This window comes from Balearica regulorum, chromosome 6 (assembly GCF_011004875.1).
Source record: "Balearica regulorum gibbericeps isolate bBalReg1 chromosome 6, bBalReg1.pri, whole genome shotgun sequence".
Classification (NCBI taxonomy): domain Eukaryota; kingdom Metazoa; phylum Chordata; class Aves; order Gruiformes; family Gruidae; genus Balearica; species Balearica regulorum.
The window spans coordinates 25,123,077-25,143,956 of record NC_046189.1 but is presented as its reverse complement, the minus strand read 5'-3'; the positions used below and the strand labels follow the sequence as shown (position 1 = coordinate 25,143,956).

At 53.7% G+C, this 20,880-nt stretch overlaps 1 protein-coding gene across 4 annotated transcripts in view; it reads left to right on the top strand.

Moving 5' to 3' along the window:
* SLC4A3 (solute carrier family 4 member 3) overlaps positions 1-20,880 on the top strand; it is a 33,911-nt gene that overhangs the window by 181 nt on the left and 12,850 nt on the right. For 2 of the 4 annotated variants that reach the window (XM_075756859.1, XM_075756856.1), the window contains exons 1-11: positions 20-110; positions 5,362-5,502; positions 6,745-6,901; positions 10,347-10,681; positions 11,141-11,283; positions 11,863-12,074; positions 17,405-17,556; positions 18,195-18,375; positions 18,935-19,070; positions 19,174-19,348; positions 19,773-19,872. In XM_075756859.1, coding sequence (XP_075612974.1) covers positions 5,449-5,502; positions 6,745-6,901; positions 10,347-10,681; positions 11,141-11,283; positions 11,863-12,074; positions 17,405-17,556; positions 18,195-18,375; positions 18,935-19,070; positions 19,174-19,348; positions 19,773-19,872 — 1,645 coding nt within the window. In that variant the 5' untranslated portion in view covers positions 20-110; positions 5,362-5,448. Of the gene's footprint in view, positions 1-19; positions 111-5,361; positions 5,503-6,744; positions 6,902-10,346; positions 10,682-11,140; positions 11,284-11,862; positions 12,075-17,404; positions 17,557-18,194; positions 18,376-18,934; positions 19,071-19,173; positions 19,349-19,772; positions 19,873-20,880 lie in introns of those variants that run through there. The other 2 variants (XM_075756858.1, XM_075756857.1) reach the window with 2 other exon arrangements.

Below are 20,880 nucleotides of genomic sequence, written 5' to 3'. Positions count from 1 at the left end.
CCGCAGCGCCGCCCGCCGCCGGCGCGGCGCGGCACGTGTCGGGCGGAGCGCGGTGGCGGGGCCGGGGCGCGGCGCGGCGGCGGGCGGCTCTGCTTCTCCGGCGGTGCGAGGTACGGGCCGGGCGGGGGCCGGGGGGGGGGGGGCGGGTCCTGGCGCTTGCCCCTCTGCTGCCCCGGCTGCGGCAGCCCACGGGCCCCGCGGACACGCGTGGCGGGCGCCGCTGCCCCGCAGAGCCCGGGCAGCCCGCCTGGCCGCCCTCCCCCGGCCCCTTGTGCGGGGCGCGGCGTGCACAGGGCGCTCAGCTGCTGCACGGTGCACGGCACGGCTGCACGGTGCGTGGCACGGCGCGGTGCAGGTTGCTGCACCGTGCGCGGTACGGTGCAGGGATTGCATGGTGCATGGCATGGCATGGTGCAGGGCGGCGCATGGCATGGGGCATGCTGCACGGCACAGCACCGCAGCACAGTCCCGGCCACGGCGCGGTGCCCGGTGCTGGACGCTGCACGGCGTGGTGTGCGGCGTGGTGTGGTCCCGCGCACCGCACCGTACAGGTTGCACGGCGGCACGGCACGGTGCGTGGTGCAGTGCATCCCCAGTGCCTGCCTACATCCCTTCACTCCCCTGGCTGTACGTGTGTCTGTCAGAGCCGTCTGTATGTCCGGTGGAGGGGTGTCTCCTTATCACTGTCTGGTGCTGGTACTTCGTTCTGGAGCGGGTTTTGTTCCCGTGTGTTTGTGTATGTGTCTGTCGGCTGTGCGAGCTCCGTCCTGTCCGGTACCTGTATGAAGGGAGAGTCAGGGAACGGAGCAGGTGCTTCAGAACTGAATGGCGATGGTGGTTTATCCAGGCTAGTTCAGCAGGGTATAGGATTCATTGAAATATTGAAGCCTTATAAAATACTTCTGTATTCTTAGTTTCAGTGTAGCCATGTGGCAGAGAGAGCCACAGGTTAAACCCTTCATGCCTGAAAACTTTGTGTGTTTACTGTCTTATGTGTTGCCTTTACATTCTGGTGTGTGTGTCCCCGTTCCTCCGCCGTGGCAGGGGAGAAGTAGGGGCTGCGCAGCCCCTTCCTGTTTCATTCGGCTTTGAGACTGTGACTGTCACAGCAGCATCCGGATGCTTCGGTGTACACAGCAGCACCCCTCCTGCTCCTCTCCTCCATGGACAGGCTCATCAGTATGTCTTCCCAGGAAAATCTTCCCGGGCCTCTAATCCTTCTCCTTTTTGAGCTCTTCCAATCTGTGTCTATCAGCCAGAATCTCTTCTCCTCCTCGATCCCCAAACCAGCTTTGCCCTTGTGGCTTTATCCCTATCTTAACATCCACTCCTTGTCTAGACACCCCATGGCTAAATTATTCTCAGCCCGATGGCCAGGGGATTAGGGAAGAGCTGAGGAGAGGGATGCGGGGCCTGATGGCCGTCTCCATGCAGCCCCTTGCCCACGGAGCGGGTGCAGCCTGCTGTAGCCCTCCCGGCTCATCTTTATTGCAAAGGGGCACCGTGAACGGCTTGCCTCTGCCCCTCGAAGACGTGCCAGATGTGTTTTTTCTCAGCAAAACAGGAAACCTCCTGCACTGGCACTGTGAAGCAGCCTTTGGGGGTCGGGGGAAGCCCCGCTGGAGTCCCTGTTAGGAACATGTGGGAGATGCCGTAGCTGCCAGCATCGCAGGGGCATGCCTGCTCGCTTTCCTCCAGCGTTCGTTTAGCCTAGATTGTCGGTCGGGGTACAGTGATTTAGGTGAGCCAGTTCTGTTTACTGATGTGCTTGCGGAGAGAGCAGGGAGGTGTGAGTGCGCACAGGTTGGCAGGCTGTGGATTTTTCTGGCCTCCCTTCGAATCTGGCCTGCTGGCATGATGCTTCTATTACTGAAAATTACTTCTAGCGGGAATGCTGAATCACGTACTCCCGACAACCAGGAGATACAGTAGGATGAAGGTATCATTCATTCAGTTTTCTTTACTGTTTTGTTGTGGTTTTTTTCTTTCCCCTTTTGTCTTGTGTTCTTCTTATGGCAGCCCAGGCAGTGATGCCAGCAGGCTGGGTGCTTCAACGGATTTCTCCCTGATACTAATTTTAAGTTTCTTTTTTAAATTTTAACCCCTTTCTAAGTCTCTTTGTGCAGGGCTGCCTGAAAAAAAAAATAATCTTTAGTTGTGTTTTACACCCTTGAGATCTTTCCAGACTGCTGGCTTGTCCCCTCCCCATCTTAGTCATCCCATATTGCGCTAGACAAATTTAGCTCCTAACCTTTCCTTATAAATCAATCCCTCTGGCCTACTGGCAATTTTTTGTTGCTCTTCTCTGAACTCCGTCTGTTGTGGGTAATAGAAAAAGCCAGGCCAGATCCGAGTAGGTGTCCATCCAGCCTTTCTCCCAGAGGTTGCACAGAGTAAGGGGCAAGTGGCCTCTAGTGGCCAGCCATCAATTAACGCACCGAGAGGGAGCACCAGTGCTCCCAGGCCATGGGCTCTCCCATCTGGAGAAGGCAGGAGAGCCGGTGGGGTTGGGGTCGCCCCTCTCTCGGCCCCAAAGCGGCAGCCTCCCCCCCCGGCAGCTCGGCCCCTAAGCCCCACCAGCTCGGGGTGCCCACGCATCGCGTCCTGCCTGCGCAGGGTGATGAGCGGGGGATTGATGGAAACCCCGCGGGCACCTCGCGGTCCCTCTGAAATTTCAAAGCAAGTCCCAAGAGCTCTCTTACTTTACTGCTAGTACAACTGCTTTTAGCTGTTCAGCAGCATCATATTTTCGGCATATTTCAGAATACGCTGCTTCGGTGGGTAAAGAAAGACTAAGTGCTGGATTTCCCCTCCTTTTTAACTTCGTTCAGGCAGTCAGGCTGTAGTTTTAAACACCGTGTAACATCTTGCAGAGCTGGAACCAGCAGAGTTCGTGGCATCCAGAAGTTCTCCCGGCCGTGGGTTTCCTCCCGCCGGGAGCACGGATGCCCCAGCGAGCCTCTGCCTTGCTCCAGACAAACCTGAGCTTGACCTGAAACAAAGCACATTGTTTTCCTGACAGTTTGCAGTTTCCTTTGGAGGCCCCGCAAGGGCTATTAGTGGCACAGAGGTGGAGCTAAGCATTAGCAGGTTTTTTTTGTTAAATTACCTTTACCATTTTTCTAGTTTTTAAGGATTCTGCCGCTACAAGAGCTGCCGTCCAAAGCCCCATGGTCATTTTATTCCCTGAAGTAGCAGTGCCTGCAACATGTTTTTGCAGGCAGGCTGTGGCTGTGGATGTTATGTTCCTTATGAATACCCAACCCTCTCTTTAACAGGCGTGATGCCGTGGCCCTGCAGGACTGCAGAGCCAGGTTCCCCTCCCCAGCTCTTCCCGCTGGAATAAAGCGTTCCCTGACTTCAGTTTCAAATGTGCTGCTGTTTGCTTTCATGGAATGATACCCTCTTCGTGAGTTAAATGCGAAAGGAAGTAAAAGCCTTGTATTACCTTTTTCTCTGATGTCTCCTACTAAAAAGCAGCTGAGTCTCTGCTTACAGATGATTTCCAGACCTTTCTCCTCTTTTTTCTCCTTTCTCTCTCGGAACCCTTTTGCTCTATCTTTCTTGGGAAACAGGGTGTGAAGTTCAAGATCACAGCTTAAGACCTACAGAGTGGATTGGGTATTTTCATTGTTTTCTGTCCTGTTCCTTATGGCCTAGACTCTACATTTGCTTTTTAGATGTCTGTCTTGGCAGCATATTTCTCTTGAGATGTTCAGGTCTCATAGAGGGATTCAATTATTGAAGAATCCAATGAGGTGTTTTTAAGGGGTTTCTTCCATTAAGTTTTGCCTTGTTCCTGATAATTAGGAGGGTGGACGAAGGGACCATACTTCAGCAGTGGTCAGATTAGCTCCTCTAAAACTTGCCTTACAGATGGCCCCGGGATTTTTGGTTTGAATAAGCTAATTCTTTGTTTGAATAAGCTCTTCAGGTAAGCAGAATAAGCAGAGACTGTAGTAGCACCTTCTGGAGATCTTCAAAGATAAAAGGAAGGATGCTGAAGTGGCCTTATGGGTGTCACCTGTAGACCATCTGATTTAGCGTTTTAGTGGCCTGTCTTGACAGTGGCCCATACTAGATACTTCAGGTGAGATAGTAAGAAACCCCTCAGCAGATCACTGGGATATAACCTATAATACTTCTTCCAAAGCTTTCATAGCTGGATAATAGCTTGTTCTGAAAGATGGGTTTAACTTCTCTTAATTTTCTTTGTCATAAATATGACAACTTGTTACTCAGCCAGCCAGCCAAGCTATACTCTGACTTTGCAGTTTTTTCCTCCTCGATGACATCACTGAAAAAAAGTTTCTTTTTGCCAATTTTGAATTGATTTGTATTCTACCCTTGTAGTTTTAACAAATGTCCCTTTTCTTGTGCTGTGAGATGAGAACACTTAGCTTATCCCTGTGTCCAAAGCACTGTGCATGTACTTACATCTTCTCTCCTTCTCTGTATGATTTCAGATGGGTTTTTGGAGGTCGGTATCTTCCCAGTGCCAGCCTCTGTGCCATCTCCAATTCTTCCTGGGGTGCAGCCCATGCTGAGCTCAGCCTGCACTGTTGCTGTAGATGATATGACTACAGCTGTTTCCCTGTTAGTCTCCATCCCACTCCTTGTCAACTGCGGCACCTCATTGCCGCTGTCACTTTCAGCTACGTATTGAGCAGAGTGCTCCCTCGAGCTGCCCGTGGGGTCTTCTGCATCCCTCACCCACACTGGTGAGACAGGGCATGGATCTGTAGTCTGAAGGTTGGCCTCTTCCCCTGTAACATGTGTTGCTTTGTGTTTGGTGTTTGAATGCTGAACTGTTTGTCCTTGTGCCATCTGAACAGATCTCTCTGAGGTTCCTCCTGGCCATTTTGGGTTCTGCCCAATTAAAGCTAGGTGGCACACGACCACTCCGCTGCCTGCTCCTGGCATGCCCTCCCAGCACCTGATCTCTCCAACTTTATCCTTCCCCGTCAGTCAGTCATGGCTCAGCTTTGTACAGATGTGCTGGTGGAGGGGTGGCTGAGCAGGAAGCCTCGACCTCTCTTGCACAGCCTGTGCAGGAGCCACGCGTAGCCGCTGTCTCGGTCGACCCCTGCACAGGGGATGACCTGCACAGCAGCAGGTCGTTCGGAGGAGGACAGGGTCCCACCTGCCCTTGAACTGTCGGAGCCGGTGCACAAAGCAGCGCAGGCTGGGCCATCCTCGCCCCCTTGCTGCATTGTGCCAGGGGACAGCCCTGTCCTACTGATGCTGGGGAGGTTCCCTGAGGGCTGGTGAGGTGACCTCTCAGGGTTAGGAGCCAGGGGGGTTGAGGGCAGTGGCCAGCAGTCTCCCACGACATTCCCTTGTCCTGCCCTCTCTCCACAGGTTATGCCACTCTCCAGGTTTGCTGGGTGCCTGCCGGTGAAAGAGAAGGGTTGATATTTTGCCCAGGCCCTTAGGTCCTGAACCAAAATGGCAGCTGGAGAGTCCCCTCTCGTAGGAGATGTCTTCATCGACCTGCAGCAGGTGAGGTGGGAATCCAGCAGCAGCGGGTCTGTCTTCTGCCAGGCTGAGTGTGGGACCTGTGTCCTGGCAGCCTGCTGCAGTAGGACACACAGGGGAGAGGTCTGTGCGAAGGGTGCCCCAAGGCTGCCCACGAGCCCACATCCGCTCTCCGTGCAGGCAGCAAACTGGGGTCCAGAAAAGGCCAGAGGATCTGTGGGGTCCCTGTGCCTTCACATGCCGTTGGGTGGGGTAGGCAAGTGGCAGGAGGAGCTGGGCAGCTTGCAATTAGACTCTCCTCATTTAGGCTGGGCTTGGGACATCCAGGGTAAGGTGAGAGGAGGAGCAGTCTCACCCACAGACACAAAGCCACTCTCCCAGCACTCAGCCTGGCCATGGTGCCATGGGAGTTCCAGCGGCTTTGCTGGAGCACAGCTGGGAACAGCTGGGGGATGCGGGGAGAGGCACAACTCGGCTAAAGCCGCCTTGCTCCCTCTTTCCGCCCAGCACAGACAGATTTGTCACAGTTGGGCCTCCTCCTGTTTCCATGGAAACACGGGAGTCCACAACAGCTCCGCACTGGCATTTCAGCTATATTGACGGAAAATTTTACCAGCTGCAGCTGCTTGGGAGGCAGAAAGGACAGGAGTCACCTGGTGATGCTCTTCTCGGAGCATCTCCACTGGCAAAAGGCAGGGAAGCACCCATAGCGTGAAACAGGAGGCAAACGGGCAGAAAAGCCTGAAGAAGGCATGCCAAGGGGAGCAGGGGGCCCCGGGAGTGCGGAGGGGAGGTGGGAATGCACAGGGTGGTCACTGACCCAAGGACAGCTCACCAGAGCAGGGATGCTGTTTCCCGGGGGGAAATACGGAGGAGGTCTACGAAAGGGAAGGGTGGCAGACTGGGCAAAGGGAAGGCCAGAAGGCAGCAGTTAGATGTGAGGTAAGAGAATTCCAGCTAAACAGAAGGTGCTCATCTCCGCTGTTAGGAAAGGCAGGCACTGATATAGTCCTTTGATACCTGCCACTCAGGATAGCGTGGAGGACCACTAAGGTATCTCTGCAGAGTGCGGCTTGCAGGCTTGCTGATCTGTTCTGGCTCTTGGTTTTGAGCGGAGCTGTGCCTCTAAGTGAGAAACTATGCCCCAGTCCTGTCATGTGGAGCCTGCTGCTCCTCAGCAAGCCCAGCACCATTTGGAGGGCATGAGGCTCCAGAGGGCTACAGGGGTCTGCAGTGTTTGATTCTCGTCTGGCGATTTCTGTGCAGGGCAGAGATCATGCAGAGAAAGCCTCTCCTGGTGCCGAGGACGATGAGGACTTGGATAAGACTTTGTCAATCGAGAGATTTGGGGACCTGATAAGCAAGTCAGCATCAAGCAATCTGGAGAAGCAAAGACGCAGCTACAGTGAGAGAGATTTTGAATGTATGTAGGTTTGAACCATTGTACCCACTTCCACCCTCGCTGCCAACCCTCGCTCAGCCCCACGTGCTCTGCAGCCTTGTGCCGGGACCCTGCAGATTGTGTTAGCCCGCTATTCACTTCCTCCCTTCAGAGCATTTCCAAAGTGCTATGTACACTCGGTTTAGCACCAGTGCCCACGGCCTCTTCCCCGTCTGTTCCCTGTTTGCCCTGTCCCCACAGACATAGCTACTGCCCAGCCCATGCAGCAGCATAGTTCAGCCCAGAGTGTTCACTCACCTCCTCACCCAGTGTTGGGGACCTCTACAGCCGCTTCCCCCACGTTGAAATTTCCAGTTTGAAACTATTTTTCTTCCATATGGCTGCAAAGAAACATCCAAATATGGCCAGAAGCCAGGCTGTCCTCCCCTGTCTGAAAGCAGATGGCTCCAGTCAGACATGCCTGTGTATTTCTAAATAGCAACCATGAAACCGTCAGGCTTATCTGCTCAAAGAAAGGACTGCAAAATAAAAATGGGGTGTGAATTAAAAATGCTGTAGCTATCTCACCTGAACGCCTCTGATTAGCGTATTTATTCCTCTAAGTGCCCTTCCATGATGAAGGCAACCAATCTGCCCAAAGTCAGTCTGGCTGTCAGATGAGAGTGTGCACACAAGAGTGGCCATAAGCTATTGCCTGGTGTAGGTGGGTCGCATTAGCTTGTAGCAGCAGTGAAGGGCAGGAAGAAGAGTCCCCCAGCCCAGCAGCCTGCTTGTGTGGCAGACAAGTAGCAATGGTTAGGAGAGTTTCCCACTCTCTGGCTCTCCACAGTCAGAGAGTGCTTATTTTCCAGCTTAGCTTTGATGGGAACATTATGTTCCAAGTATCTCACCAGGCTGTTTTCTGCTTGGCCACTCATTTCCAATGGCTGTTGTAAAAGTTTGCCGGTAAAAGTCTTTTACTGTAGTGCACCCCGGCTGCTACTTTCTGCTTGTGTCATTTCTCTACAGAGGCTCCATTCGAATAACACTTTCCACCTGAGCACACAGTCACTCACGCACATGGCTGCTAATAGCTTTGCTGTGGGTGGAATACCTGTCCTGTGCTGGTAGGACTTACCTGCTCAGAAGCTCTGCCTGTGTGCATAGGTGTGTGGGTTGGCTTGGAGGACATGGATGATCTGCTTGAGCATGCATGGCAGAAGCTTCTTTGAAAATTTGACTAGAGATTTGTACTGTTTGGGGGTTTTTTTCTTCTTAATAGGAGAGTCCTCCTTTCGTTGTCAGAATCAAGCTTGTTTTCCTCTGAGGTCCTGATGTATCCCTGTTATCTAGGACTATGCTAACCCTGGTTATCAGAAGTTTTATGCAGTTCATATTCATAAAGCTGGAAGATCTGGTTAGGTCATTAGACTTTGAAAGATAACATACCAGTCCATGGAGGTGAATGCTCTCTGGGTTTAGAAATGTTTCCTGCCCTACTCAAAGCCAAGATTTCCTAATATGTAGGCTCTTCCTTCTGGGCTCCGTATCCAAATTATTTTTTCATATCTCTTGTATCAAGTTCACTGAGAAGTGTAATCAAACATCTAGGGCACTGGTTTGGCAATAACTTTCCATACAGGCAGGCAGTGCAAGGAAGGGAGCAGGAAGGAGGGCAGGGGCTGGGTACCCAGGAGTTGCAGCAGGACAGGGAGAAAGAAGAGGGAGGCATGAAGACTTTTGTGTTTGGGAGAGGTATTTTTTTTCCACCTCCAGGCCACGTCTGTGGAGACCTGATCTGTTGACACAAGGAGTGCTGAGTGCAGGGGTAAAGAGTGGTGCTGCTCTCTTCTGTGCCAGATCAGCCACTTACCATCACTGCCCTTCCCTGCAGCCCGAGGCTTCGGATTCCTTCTGATCCAAAATGCAAATGTTTCCGCCTTGGGCTGATGTGAACAAGCCAGAAGGGAAAGATGGGCTGTGTCCTCACCGGCAGCTTTGTGCTGTAGAAGGAGCAACGTGTGTACAGTTGTGGCCTTCCTTGCTTCTTCTGACATTAGAAATTCATGCCTGACCTATCTGTGGCATGCAGAGCAGTGCTATGGGAGCGCAGCAGTGGGGCCGGAGGGCCTTGGTGCCAAAACCTGAGTCAAATAGGGTACATCTAGTTAAGTCAAAGAACTAGAGAACACTTTGGAGGGAAAAGTTTATAAAAAATCCCAAACTGTTTCCAATTTGCAGATGTCTGATCATTCCCAATCTCCTCTAATCTTGCCACAAGCCTCTCCTGTTGAACCGGGGGGTGTGTGAAATATCCCTGCTGTTCCCAAGGGTGGAAACAAGGGAGAAAAGACTTGAGAAACCAAAGGAAAGGAAACATGACAGCAGAACAATGAACCTGCCTGGCTCTCCCAGGGAGAAGGTTACAGCTTCCATTGAAAATGTCCTTTGAAGGTAGTTTTCACTATAAACAGATTTTGCTGCCATGTCACAGGAAAGCTGGGAAGGAACCAAATCAAAACAGACTGGAAACAATTCCTCAGGAAGAGCTGCTGAGCAAAGCCCCCTTGCAAAGTGGCTGGTGCCCCCATCATTTCAGCTGCTCCGGGTGCAGCCCCAGGATCTGTGCATCCTGCAGACTGGCTATAGGAGGCTTTGTGCCTGCAGATAGACCTGGCAGAAATGGCTTTCTTCTCTCTCGCAGGGAGATGCTGAGCTTACCCTGTTCCCTGCATGGTGCATTATCATTGTTTTTGAGTGAAGGCTCAGAAATGCCATTAATTTCTTCTCACTCCGTAATTCCCACGACACCCAGGTCAAGCCTGTATGAATTTCTCTTTGTAGATTAGTTTAAAGAGAAGTCCTTCTGCCCTGTTTTTTACCCTGGTTTTTAAAAGACAGCCTCCTAATTGAACCTGCATTTCAAGAGCATGGTAGGCACAAGCCCTCGCAGTACCTGGGATGTGGACTTAGGTTTCATCTGCACTAAAAGGCTTGGTCTGTGGTTCCTGTGGGTATGCAGGAGGGACTTTCTGTCAAAGCCTGGGGGATAAATAGGGCACACCTATTTAACTCAAAGAACACTATGCAGGAAAGAAACGTTTGTAAAGGGCCCAAATCGTGCTTGTTTTAGAATGTGAGAAGCATTTCCCTGTGTAGGGAGGGGATGGTGCCTCTGGCAGGCTACTGCAGCTCCATGTAGCCATGTAAATGGCTTTTGGCAGCGCTGGGAGAGGAGTTCTGCCTTCCCCGGGGCAGTGGAGCTGCCTTGGGGTGGTTTCACACTGCATGGGGGCTGCCTCCCCAGCCACCCCAGGCTGGACACAGCCTGCCACATCACTGAAAGAGCTTTGCTATGTCCCTGAGGGCTGGTGGCTCTCCTTGCCCTTCCTGGCCCTTGATCTCCAGACCATGCTGTTTCCTGGAGGGGCGCCTGGCAGGTTCCTCCCAGCCTCTTCCTGCCCCTGACTCTCTTTTTCTCTCTCAGTCCACCGCCAAACCTCGCACCACATCCATCATCCCCTTTCCACTCACCTCCCTTCTGCCCTCAAGTTCCAAAAGAGGCCCCCCCGTGCCAGCAGGAGGAAAAAAAGGAGGAGGAAAAAGAAGAAAACCTCAGTACCCCCCTCGGAGGTGACCCCCACCATCCAGGAAGAGGACGAGGAAGGGGGAGAAGAGGAGGAAGAAGAGGAAGAAGAAGAAGAGGAAGAAGGAGAGTCTGAGGCAGAGGAGGCCCAGGAGAAAGAGATCTCTGCAGAGTCTGAGGGCGAAGCTCGTGGGAAGGACACGTCCCCTAAGCTGGAGCCCCCAAGCAAACCAAAGGCAAGGCTAGGGCATCCCTACCCGGACAGGGCTCGGAGGCTGGGGGGAGGTGGAGGGAGGGGCGATGCCGGGAGGGTGCCAGAGCGCATGGTCAAGGGAGTGCTTGGGGGGAAGAGGTTGTGTCTCTGCAGTATTGTGGGAAGAGCAGTTTTGTCCCTGCCTAGCAGAGACGGGTGCTGGAGGGTGGTGAGAGATAAGCCATTGCCCAGGGTGGATGCTGGGGAGAGTGTGCATGACCATTTTGGTTTGTAAGACACGTGGGGAAGATCAATGCGGCTGTTCTTAGAGTGTGTAGGATACGGAAAGGCTTAATGTGGCCAGTCCCAGGGTATGGGGCACATGGGGGAAGTCAGCATGGCCCGTTCTAGGAGGTGGGGACATGGGGAGGATCTCCGTGTCAGGGACTGGGGCGAAGGCTACCTGCCCCGGCTCTTGCTGTCAGGACTGTTGTCTCTACAGTTCACCATCGGCAGTGATGAGGAGGAGTCCGGCAGCGCTCTGGCCCCTGCGCAGTTCCACGTGGAGGAGGAGTGTGGCATCCTGTCCCCCGTGCCACGCTTCACCGACCTGCTGCAGGACAAGGGCTCTGCGTCCCTCTGCAGGTAGGCAAAAGTGTGCCGAGCCGCCTGCCGCTCTCCCTGGCTCGGGGTCGCTGCACAGACCCTGTCCCCGGGGGTAGCAGCTGTGCCCAGCCTGAACTTGCCTGCTGAGCCAGAGGGGACATGTGGCCCGGAGGGAGAGCGGCTGTGAGCCGCACGGCTGCTCTCTGGTGGGACAGTCACTCCCTGGGATTCCTGTGACCTCCTTGGGTCCATGGGATCCCCAGGGTGCGGGTTTGAGGGTACTGGGCTGCGCGTGTGGAATACCCTCCCTCCCTCCCAGCTAACTTGCGCTGTTGTGCTGACCTGCAGGCTGGGAAGCCTCAGGAGGCTCGGCTGAGTCAGGGAACCATGAGGCCATTGACTCAGAGGTGGGTCCCTGACACTGACCACAAGCTGATCCCGCTTTGCAGTGCAGAAAGAAGGAGCACCTTTAGGTGTTGGAACAGCCAAGTCCTGGCTCTCTTTCTTCTCAGGGACTTGTTGGTCATGGCTGGGCCAAGGGACGTCAGCCCTTGAGAGGGGCCAGTGCCCATCCTCACTCACCTCATTTACTACCTTAGGTCTTTTTGGTTCCCACAGCCTCCCCGGGCCTCGGGAGCGTTTGTCTCGCGGGTGGGAGAAGCGCAAGCCCTGGGGCCAGGTGGCAAGCGGACAACGAGTTACCTATGACTTGAAAGAGAGGATGTGCATCGGCAGCATGACCACGCTGGAGAGTGCGGCGTACCAGCGCGTCCCCACAGATGAGGCCGAAGCCCAGATGCTGGCTTCTGCTGACTTGGATGGCATGAAAAGTGAGGCTTTGCGACACTACTTATGCTACTAGTGCGCGTGTCCCTTGCTTCTCCCTGCTTTGCCCTCTTCTCTAGCAGCTCCAGGCATGGTCTTCAGCCTGCCCCGAGGACCTGGTCCTCACCTCCCTGTCCCCCAGCCCCTGCTTTTCCAGCCCTGGCTCCTCTCTGTCAGCTTTGCAGTGTCCACAGCGCCAGTCCCCATGTTTTCAGCACCTCTACTCACACCCAGCCCACGGATGCTTGCTCCTCCACCCGCCCCACTGCTCTCTCCAGTTCAGGGCTCTCTGCATTTCCCTAAGACCCAGCTCTCTCCTCTCCTGACACACTTTCCCAGCGATCAGCCCTCTGTGTGACATGCCAGCTCTGGCATTGCAGAAAACCTGAGGTTAGGAGCTTCCCCTCTCCTCCGCTCTCCTGGCGGAGAGGCAGCTGCCTCCTCCGGAGCGACTCGGAGGGGGACTGCCCCTGCGCGCGGCGTGAGGGCAGACAGAAGAGACGTCATGGAAATGCACGCTCCGGGCCCGAGGACATGGAGAATTCAATAGGTTGCTCTGCAGGCTGGAGAGGGAGGGAGACACCAGAGGGGAGCGAGGGAGAGAAGCGGTGCTGCACACGCAGCCTGGCTGTCCCCAGGCCACGGGCACCGTGTCCCTGGGCAGCCGGCACGAGACCCTGTGGCAGAGCGAGGATCCTGCTCCCGAGGAGCTGGTGGGGCAGCCCCCCACGGAAGCATCCCTGGGAGGAGCCAGCCTTCCCGGGACCCCGTCAGTGCCCAGGGGCTGCTGCAGCCGGCACCTTCATGCCCAGTGAGGAGGGGAGCGAGGCACCAGGGCTGGCCCCGGGGCTGTGGTGAAGCCCCCCCAGGGGCAGCTTGCTTTCCGCACTCAGCCTGGCTACCCCGGCCCCTCCTCTGAAGGTGAGTGACTCATGGCACCTGACCCCTGACCTTCATAAGGACAAAATGACAACCCTTCGAGAGAGAGAGGAGGCAGCGAAGGAATCGGAGGGGGGCAGCAGCCCGGAGGTAGCGATAAGCACCTGCATTCGCAACTCACTCGGCTATGAAGACTTTGATGAATTTGCCTTCAATTTTGAAGACTATGATTTATGGGAGGCCATCAGAAACCATCTGGGCTACCCAGGCGGGGAGCCCACCTGTAAGTACCGGAGCAGTGACCCCATGGTTGCAGCTGTAGCTCAGAGCCCCCAGCTAAAGCACGTATCCCCCACCCTGTGTTTGCTGCCTGCACCCTCTCTGTGTCAGGCTGGTCTCCGGGGTTAGAGGAGGTACAGTCTGCCCCGCCATGTGCCTGGGGACGCCAGAGGAGCTGCCTGGTGTCTGTGTGTCTGTCCAAGGTTCTTGTACAGATCTGTGTTGTAGTGCTGAGGTGCTTCCCTGTGTGTGTTTCGCTCGAGCAGCTCCAGAGGCAGCTGCATCTTGCTGTTTGTGATTATCAGGATGTGGCCCGTTCCATGGCCAGAGAAAAAGCAGCTGCTCCAAGGTGTGTATAAGGACAGACACATTTCCCCTTCCATCTGTGGCACAAGGTGACAGTGTGCCGCTGCTCTCTGTTTGCTGGAATTCGAGCCGAGCTGCGGATCCAACAGCAGCGATGGGTATCAGGTTTTCAGATCTGCACTGTAGCCTAATGCCTGGAGGAAAAAATAACCTAGTCCCTGTGTCTGCAGGCTTCAGTGTGGCTGTGAAACTAGGTAATGGCAGGCTGGCTGGGGTGCCTGGAAGGGGAAAAGGAGGAAGGAAGCAAGGGTGGGAAAAGCAGGGAAGGAGACAGTAGTAATCCCGAGAGCGAAGAATGTCTTTCTGTTCTCCACATCTGTTTCCGTACCCATGCATCCCTTGCGGAGAGCTGGGTCTCTGAGCCGTCCCGGGGACTGCGCAGAAACTGGAGCCTTGCTCCCACCTCGCGCAGGCGGTCCTTCCTCGGCGGGTGGTGATAACTCACAGTTAAAAGGTGGCTTTTTGTGTCACCTTGGGAGTGACACTGTTCATAGCCATAGCTCTGTGGTGGCTGCTCAAACATCCTCGTCCGGATCATGATCTAATTTTTTAAGGGATTTTAGGAGCGCACACAGGAGGGTGATGTGGCCCCAGAACTCACCTGCTTACCGGCTTTGCACGCAGGAGCGGGGAGGCAGAGTGCTTGCAACAGGGACTCGGGATGCCTTGGTTCAGCTTCTGGCTCTGTCACAGGTTCTCTGTGTGATCTCAGGCAAAATGCTTAACGTCCACTGCCTCCCAGTCCCAGCATCATGTTCTCTTTCTCAGCTGGCCCGTCTTTACAAGCCTTTGGGGAAGAAATGTCTGCCAATGTCCTTCTCCAGGGACCAGCAAGTGGGGATTTGCTTCTGGCTGGGTCTGCTACTTGTTACTGTAAATTGATAGACAGTATAATAGCAGCAAAGTTAAAAATAGAAACCTGGAGCAAATTGGCTCCATCACCTGTCCCCAGCTGAGCAAACTGTACATTAAAAGTGTGAGAAATTGCCCCAAGTTCACCTGGAAAAGGATGGCTATTCTTGGGAAAGTAGAAGGGGCAGATCGCTTCTGCAAGGTGTAATATGCATCACTTATAAAGTAGGGAAGATTGGCTTGCTAACAGCACATTCGTTGATTGCTACAGCTAATACTGCAGATGCTTGAAATAGGATGTGCTGTACAGTCAACTCTTAATTATTTCTGCACAATGAATCCACAGTGTGGATCAATCCTGCAGAGAGGTATGGCGGAGACACCAGAATCAGTTCTGTGCAGAGCCAGCTCACATCCAGCCAGTGCCACTTGCTCAGCTATTTACTCCATGGCAATACCTCTTCCAGGACCAACTTAGATCCAGGAGGAATTTAATGGCTTTTGAGCAGAGTCAAGTCTTCACTGGACCTGAGCTGGTCTCCTTGCTCTCCTCTCAGTGTTCAGAGCATGGGGAGTGCTGTGCAGGGACACCTGGATGGCAGCAGGGATGAGCTGGGAGGATCTAGCTGGCTCTATCACATTGAACTCAGCATCAGCTAGGAGAGACTTAGGCTGTGCGCGGGGCAGGGCAGTAGCTTTTGCAGAAGCCAGCATAGGGTTGTGACTTACTGTATGTCGATTAGCATTTTGTTTTATCTAATTTGGAATATTCCAAGAGATGGGGTTTCAATCTCCTTTTCCTTGCTTTTATTTGAGAGAAGCACTAATCTGGTGGGGACACTGAAAGGCTCTCTGTAGAGCAGCCTGGATCACCTCAGCTGGGCTCTGCATGGGACTCCCAAAGCCAAAATTAAGCCCATGTGTCCACCCTGCTCCTATGAGTTGCCTTCTCCAACTGGCGTCCCAGTGGCCACAGGCACTGCCAAGGGAGAGCAGCAAGTGGATCGCCTCTTTCTTCTATAGGGCTGCGGAGGTGTGCATTCACCGGCTCGCTCTGAGCCTGCAGCACTCCAGCTCTTGTCCCTGTCAGCAAGTGTGGGAGTCGCTGGAGATGCTGGCAGTAAACTTGGCTCCTTTCGTTTTATCTGTCCTCCAGCCATTTGGTGGCTGAGGCCAAACGCCTGTGTGTGCTTTCTAGGGCTGTTGCTGAAGAGCGCTGCATGGCAGGTTGGCATCGCCGTGGGGAGGCTTGCCGTGCTCTGGGTGAACGCTGCGGCTGGCTGGGCAGAGCATCCTCTGGCCCTGTTCTTCTAGGAACACAGTGAGAATGAGGCCCAAGGTGCATAGGAGACTCAGAAGCTGTAGGGATTGGGGCGAAGGTGCCAGATATCAAGATCACCTGGTGACCTGTTTGTTTATGCACGAATCCACACCAAGTGCAACAAAGTGGCTGCCGTGCACACGGGAATTGAGAAATCCATGCAAAAGTCCAGGGAAGCCCCACACGTGCATGTCTCCCAGAAATGTTTGTGGCGGTGGGCAGTTATTGGCTCCTATCGACATTGCAGCGCAGTAAGTGGAGCGGGGAGGAGTCTGGCTGTCGGCAGGACGTGCATCAGCAAGGCAGCCAATGGGGGAAAATGCCCTGAGGTTCAGTATTGATTCATTTTATAGTTAATTTAGCGACCCAGATTTCCAAGGAGCAAGGCTGTGGTATGCCTGGCGTGATGCTGGGCTGTGTCTTTCCATGCCAGAGACGCATGGATATTTTCCTGCAACATCAAAGAGATCTCTTGGCCTTCAAGCCCAATGCTTTTCGCTACCTCTTTTGCCCTGAGAGCTTAAAGAGGCCTTGAAGCCAAGTGCAGAAAGGTACGTGGAACCTGAACATTCATCCCAACCAATGGAGGACTGCATTTGGTTCCCCAGGGAGAAGAACTTGGCTTTGCCTCACAAGCAAGGCCAGCAAGCCTTGATGGACCAAAGCTGAGTAAGACCCCTGACTCCATGATCTACCTGGGGGGGGCTGCCCATCCTGGAGCAGGGCTCTGAGGCCATCCGCATGGATGTCTGTGCTGAGGAAAATATGCTTGCTGTCTCTGGGCAGTGTCCAGGGAATCTACTCTCCTTGGCAGGCTGTTGACCAGGTGCTCTTTCTCTGGCGTTGCACATGGGGCTGGCACAGTTGTGGCCAGGTTTTGGTGGGCACTGGTTAGCCAACAGCACTGGTAGCTTGGTGGTGGGTCTGTAATGAAGCATCAACAGCCTCTCTAGAGGTTTCAGGAGGCTTTGATTCAGCCAGCCAAACTCCATAACGCAGACCTTTCAGAGGGCATTACAGCGGCACTGTGGATCATCTAGACACAGTGATGGCTGGAGTTAACTGCCCAGCCTCCATGCCAGCACCAGTCTGCACTGTTATCCTACAGTCTCATCGCACAATTAAATAAAACAGCCATTGATATTTCCGTGTGTCTCCCAGACCAGCAGCTAAATATCCTTCCCCTTCACTGCCCTTTATGCTTGCTGAGCACCAGGCCTTCCTCCAGCGGGAGAAACGAGCCCCAGCCAGGTGCCTGCCTGTGCTGTCTGGGTGCAGAGCTGTGCAGACAAGGCTTCAGGTTGCTTTTCGCTGAGGGAGTATGGGAAGGGTTCATGCCTCACTTATTCATGTCCCATGAATAAAAGCTTTTGCAATGATGTTCCAGTGTATGCACAGTCGGGGAGGAAGCCTTCTTCTTGAAGGAATTAGTTGTCAGATGTCTGGAAGAGCTGAAAGTAGGCAGATGAGGCAGGAAGGATCTTCAAAGGTCTGGAGGATGATGGTGAGTGCTCCAGCTGCCAGGGCTTTGCTAGCATAAGCTAATGAGAGAAGAGTGGGCTTGGATGTGTGTCCCTACCAGACAGTGTGTTTCCACTAGACACACTGGTGGTCTTTTTTCCTTTCCCATGCCTTCAGGCCACCGTTTTGAAGATAACCCTGGTGTGAGGAGGCATCTGATGAAAAAACCATCTCGGAGTCAGATCACCAGGACAAGCAAAAAATTAGCATCAACTCCATCTGTAAAGAAAAAGAAGAAGAAGAAAAAGTTGGATAGAAAGCCCCATGAGGTATCCATGTGCTGTCCTCCCACACTTGTTCAGAAACCATAAATCAGGACTAGAAACAGGCACTTTATAAAGTGATAAATGTGGTTTTAATATAATTAATTCTTTACATGACCTTGGGGGTAAAATTTCAAGCCTTTATCCATTATCTTGAGGGCTGAAAGTACACTTTTTTCGATAAAAGCAGAGGTTTCTCTGAAATCACAAAGCTTCGACCTTAGGAAAGACGTTAAAAGGTCACAGAAATGTTAGTGCTGTTGTGGAAGTTGGCAGCACAATAACATCACCATCTCTGGTAAGTGTGGGAAATTTTGGGGAAACCCAGGAAGCAGTCAGAGGACAAAGTTATCCCAGTTTGGTAGAAGCATGCAGCGTTGCATCATTCTCTCTCCTCTGCCCATGCCATCTGACTTGGAGCTTTCTGGTGCTCCATGTGCTGATGGAAGCTCCTGCCAGGCTGCCAGTGATATTTGTCCTGGCTACTTCTGTTCACCAAACCTCTGATTAGCTAAGGCAAGTTTGCTCAAGCAGTGCTTTAGACCAAGTGGTACCTTGAGAACAAATGTGAGGCTTTCCATGTATTTTTGATAGAGCTGTGTGCATCAGGGGAAGTCTCATGTCCTCACTGTAATTTGCCCTAGGTGTTTGTGGAGCTGAACGAGCTGGTGGTGGATAAGAACCAGGAGATGCACTGGAGGGAGACAGCCCGCTGGATCAAGTTTGAGGAGGACGTGGAGGAGGACACAGCAAGGTGGGGGAAACCCCACGTGGCTTCACTGTCCTTCCGCAGCCTGTTGGAGCTCAGGAAGACGATTGCCCACGGTGAGTCAGGAGCTGTGGGCTAGGGTTTGTATCTTGCTCTGGGAAAGGTTTTGCTGGACAGCTTCTGTCACTGTTTGGCCCCTCACTGGAGATACTCCAACAGGGTCCGTGTCCAGGCTCCATGTATGGTCTGCAGAGACAGACCATCCTGCAGCTCGTTTGCCAGGGTTTGCGTTAGCCCACGGGTGCCTGCATTGGTTTCTTGCTCTGCTTTGCTGCTCTCAGGCACGTGGCAGCTGTGACACCCAGCTGCGCTTGGGCCAGCAGGTTCTTTGACCCATCTTTGGTGTGAGAGGGCAAGTTCAGTCAGGGTGGGAGACCAAAACTAGAGGGAGGTACCAGAGCTACTAGTGTATCTTGGAGCTTTTGAGTTCTCTTGGGACAAGGGTTTAACAGAGGACATGGGCCACCTGGACTTGGGGCATTTCTCAACTGAGAAAATCTGTACCCCATCCAAAGCTTTACTCCTGGCTCCTGTGGGACGGCTGTGTCCCTAGAGCGTGCATGCGGCGGGGAGTGCTGCACACTAGGAGCAGGGCTCTTCCCCTCCTGCTGGCAGGTGCCGTCCTCCTTGACCTGGAGCAGACCACTCTGCCCGGCATTGCCCACCTCATGGTGGAGACCATGATCATCTCTGACCAGATCAGAGCAGAAGACCGAGCCAACGTGCTGCGTGCCCTGCTGCTGAAGCACAGGTGGGTGACGTGTGGCTGAGGGCTGCCAGGGCTCGGGGGTTATCTGTAAGCCCCGAGTGGCAAGGGAGGTGGGTCCCCTCATGGCCACCACTCTCCCCCTCAGCCACCCCAATGATGAGAAAGAGGGCTTCTTCCCGAGGAACCACTCCAGCTCCAGCATGAACTCCATCGTGGGGAACCACCACCACAACCACACCACCGACACATGCGTGCCCCTCATGGGGGAAGAGCGCATTGAGATGGCTGACCCCAAGGCCAATGAGACCGAGTGCAAGGAGGTGAGGGTGACATGGGTGACATGGGCGATTACTGATTCTTTTTTCCACACCCTGGGGACAGCTGTCGGCCAGCAGCAGCCCTTGATGCCCCCCTCTGGGAACCTTCATGGGGGGCCTTATACTTGCAAGGGCTGAGCTCCCCTGGATCACTTGGAGCACTGGAAATCAGGTCGCTGCATTATGATTTCAGGACCTAATTTTAGCCTCACGTTGTACGCAAATGTCTGCTTGAGCACGAAATGGCAGCAGTGGTCCAGGGGCTTGCAGGGTGGCCATTTGCTGTGAGGTTGCCTTGCCCGTGAAGCAGGGTGGTGGGCGTGCAGCTGAGTCAAGCCGGGCTGCGGATATGCCAGTGGGGCGCAAGGCTGTGTAGGGAGACCGAGGCATGGGGACTCCGTCCTTACTTGTTTGTATTCTTCCCCGGCAGAAAAACCTGCATCTCCATAACTCTGAGGGCCACCGTAAATACCTGAAGCTGATGGAGAAGATCCCTGAAGATGCAGAGGCCACAGTCGTTCTTGTGGGTAAGAAGAGGTGGCATGTGGAGACCCCCAGGGCCAAAAGACATCTTGATCTGACCCAGCTGTCTGTGCCCTCCCTCCTGAGGGGTATTTGGACCTTTTACATGTTCCCAAAGTCCAACTGGGCAGGGAGCATCGTACTCTCTCTCCTTTGGTGATGGCACACATTTTGTCTGTCTGTAGTAAACTTAAGGAGTGCTGGGGTAGTTATTTTCTTAAATGAAGAAGTACTGAATGTGAAGAGGTTGATAGATGCTGGGAGCTGGGGTGCAGTTTAGAGGAGAAAGTCCCACCAGCCTCACCAAAACATCCCATTTTGCAGCTGAGAAGTGGGTCAGTGGTGCCCGAGGGACCGCTGGCCAGGCACTGACTACTAACGGGCCTCGTGCTGTCCTCTGACCATCACTGCCCTCCGCCCGGTCTTTTCACATCTTGCCAGCAGCTGGGCCCTGTCCTGGCCAGTATTGGTTTCCGGCTGTGTGTGCCGAGGGGCTTTGAGTTTATGGAGCAGGACCTTGCTGGTGGCAAGATCTCGGGTATCGGCCATAGCACTGCCAGTAGATATTTCTCTGTACAGGAAAATGGGCAGGCAGGTTCAAGCATCAGTGGGCTTGGTGCCTTCTGACCACAAGAGTGGTCCTTCTCAGCACTTTGCTTGGCAAATGTAGCTACACTACAAGCAAAGTAAATGTCATTGCCTATCCAGTAGATGAAAAGCTCGGGCAAAGAGGCTTGGCAGCTCAACCAAGCTGATGCTTAACCACAATGAGGCCAAATCAGCTTCATAAATGCACTTTGAATGCTTGGATAACTTAACGCTGGCCATTTCTAAGGTAAGGCTGTGTCCTGGGATTCGCTTGGCCACTCGGATGGCCCAGCTTTGCCAGTCTAACACAGAACACGGCTCTTTGCTGGATGCAGATGACAGAAAGATCATTAATAATGCCAGAGGAATACAAGCGTTCAACAAACACTTGTGTTCAGGATGGGAGGGAAGCGGCTGGTGTGCTG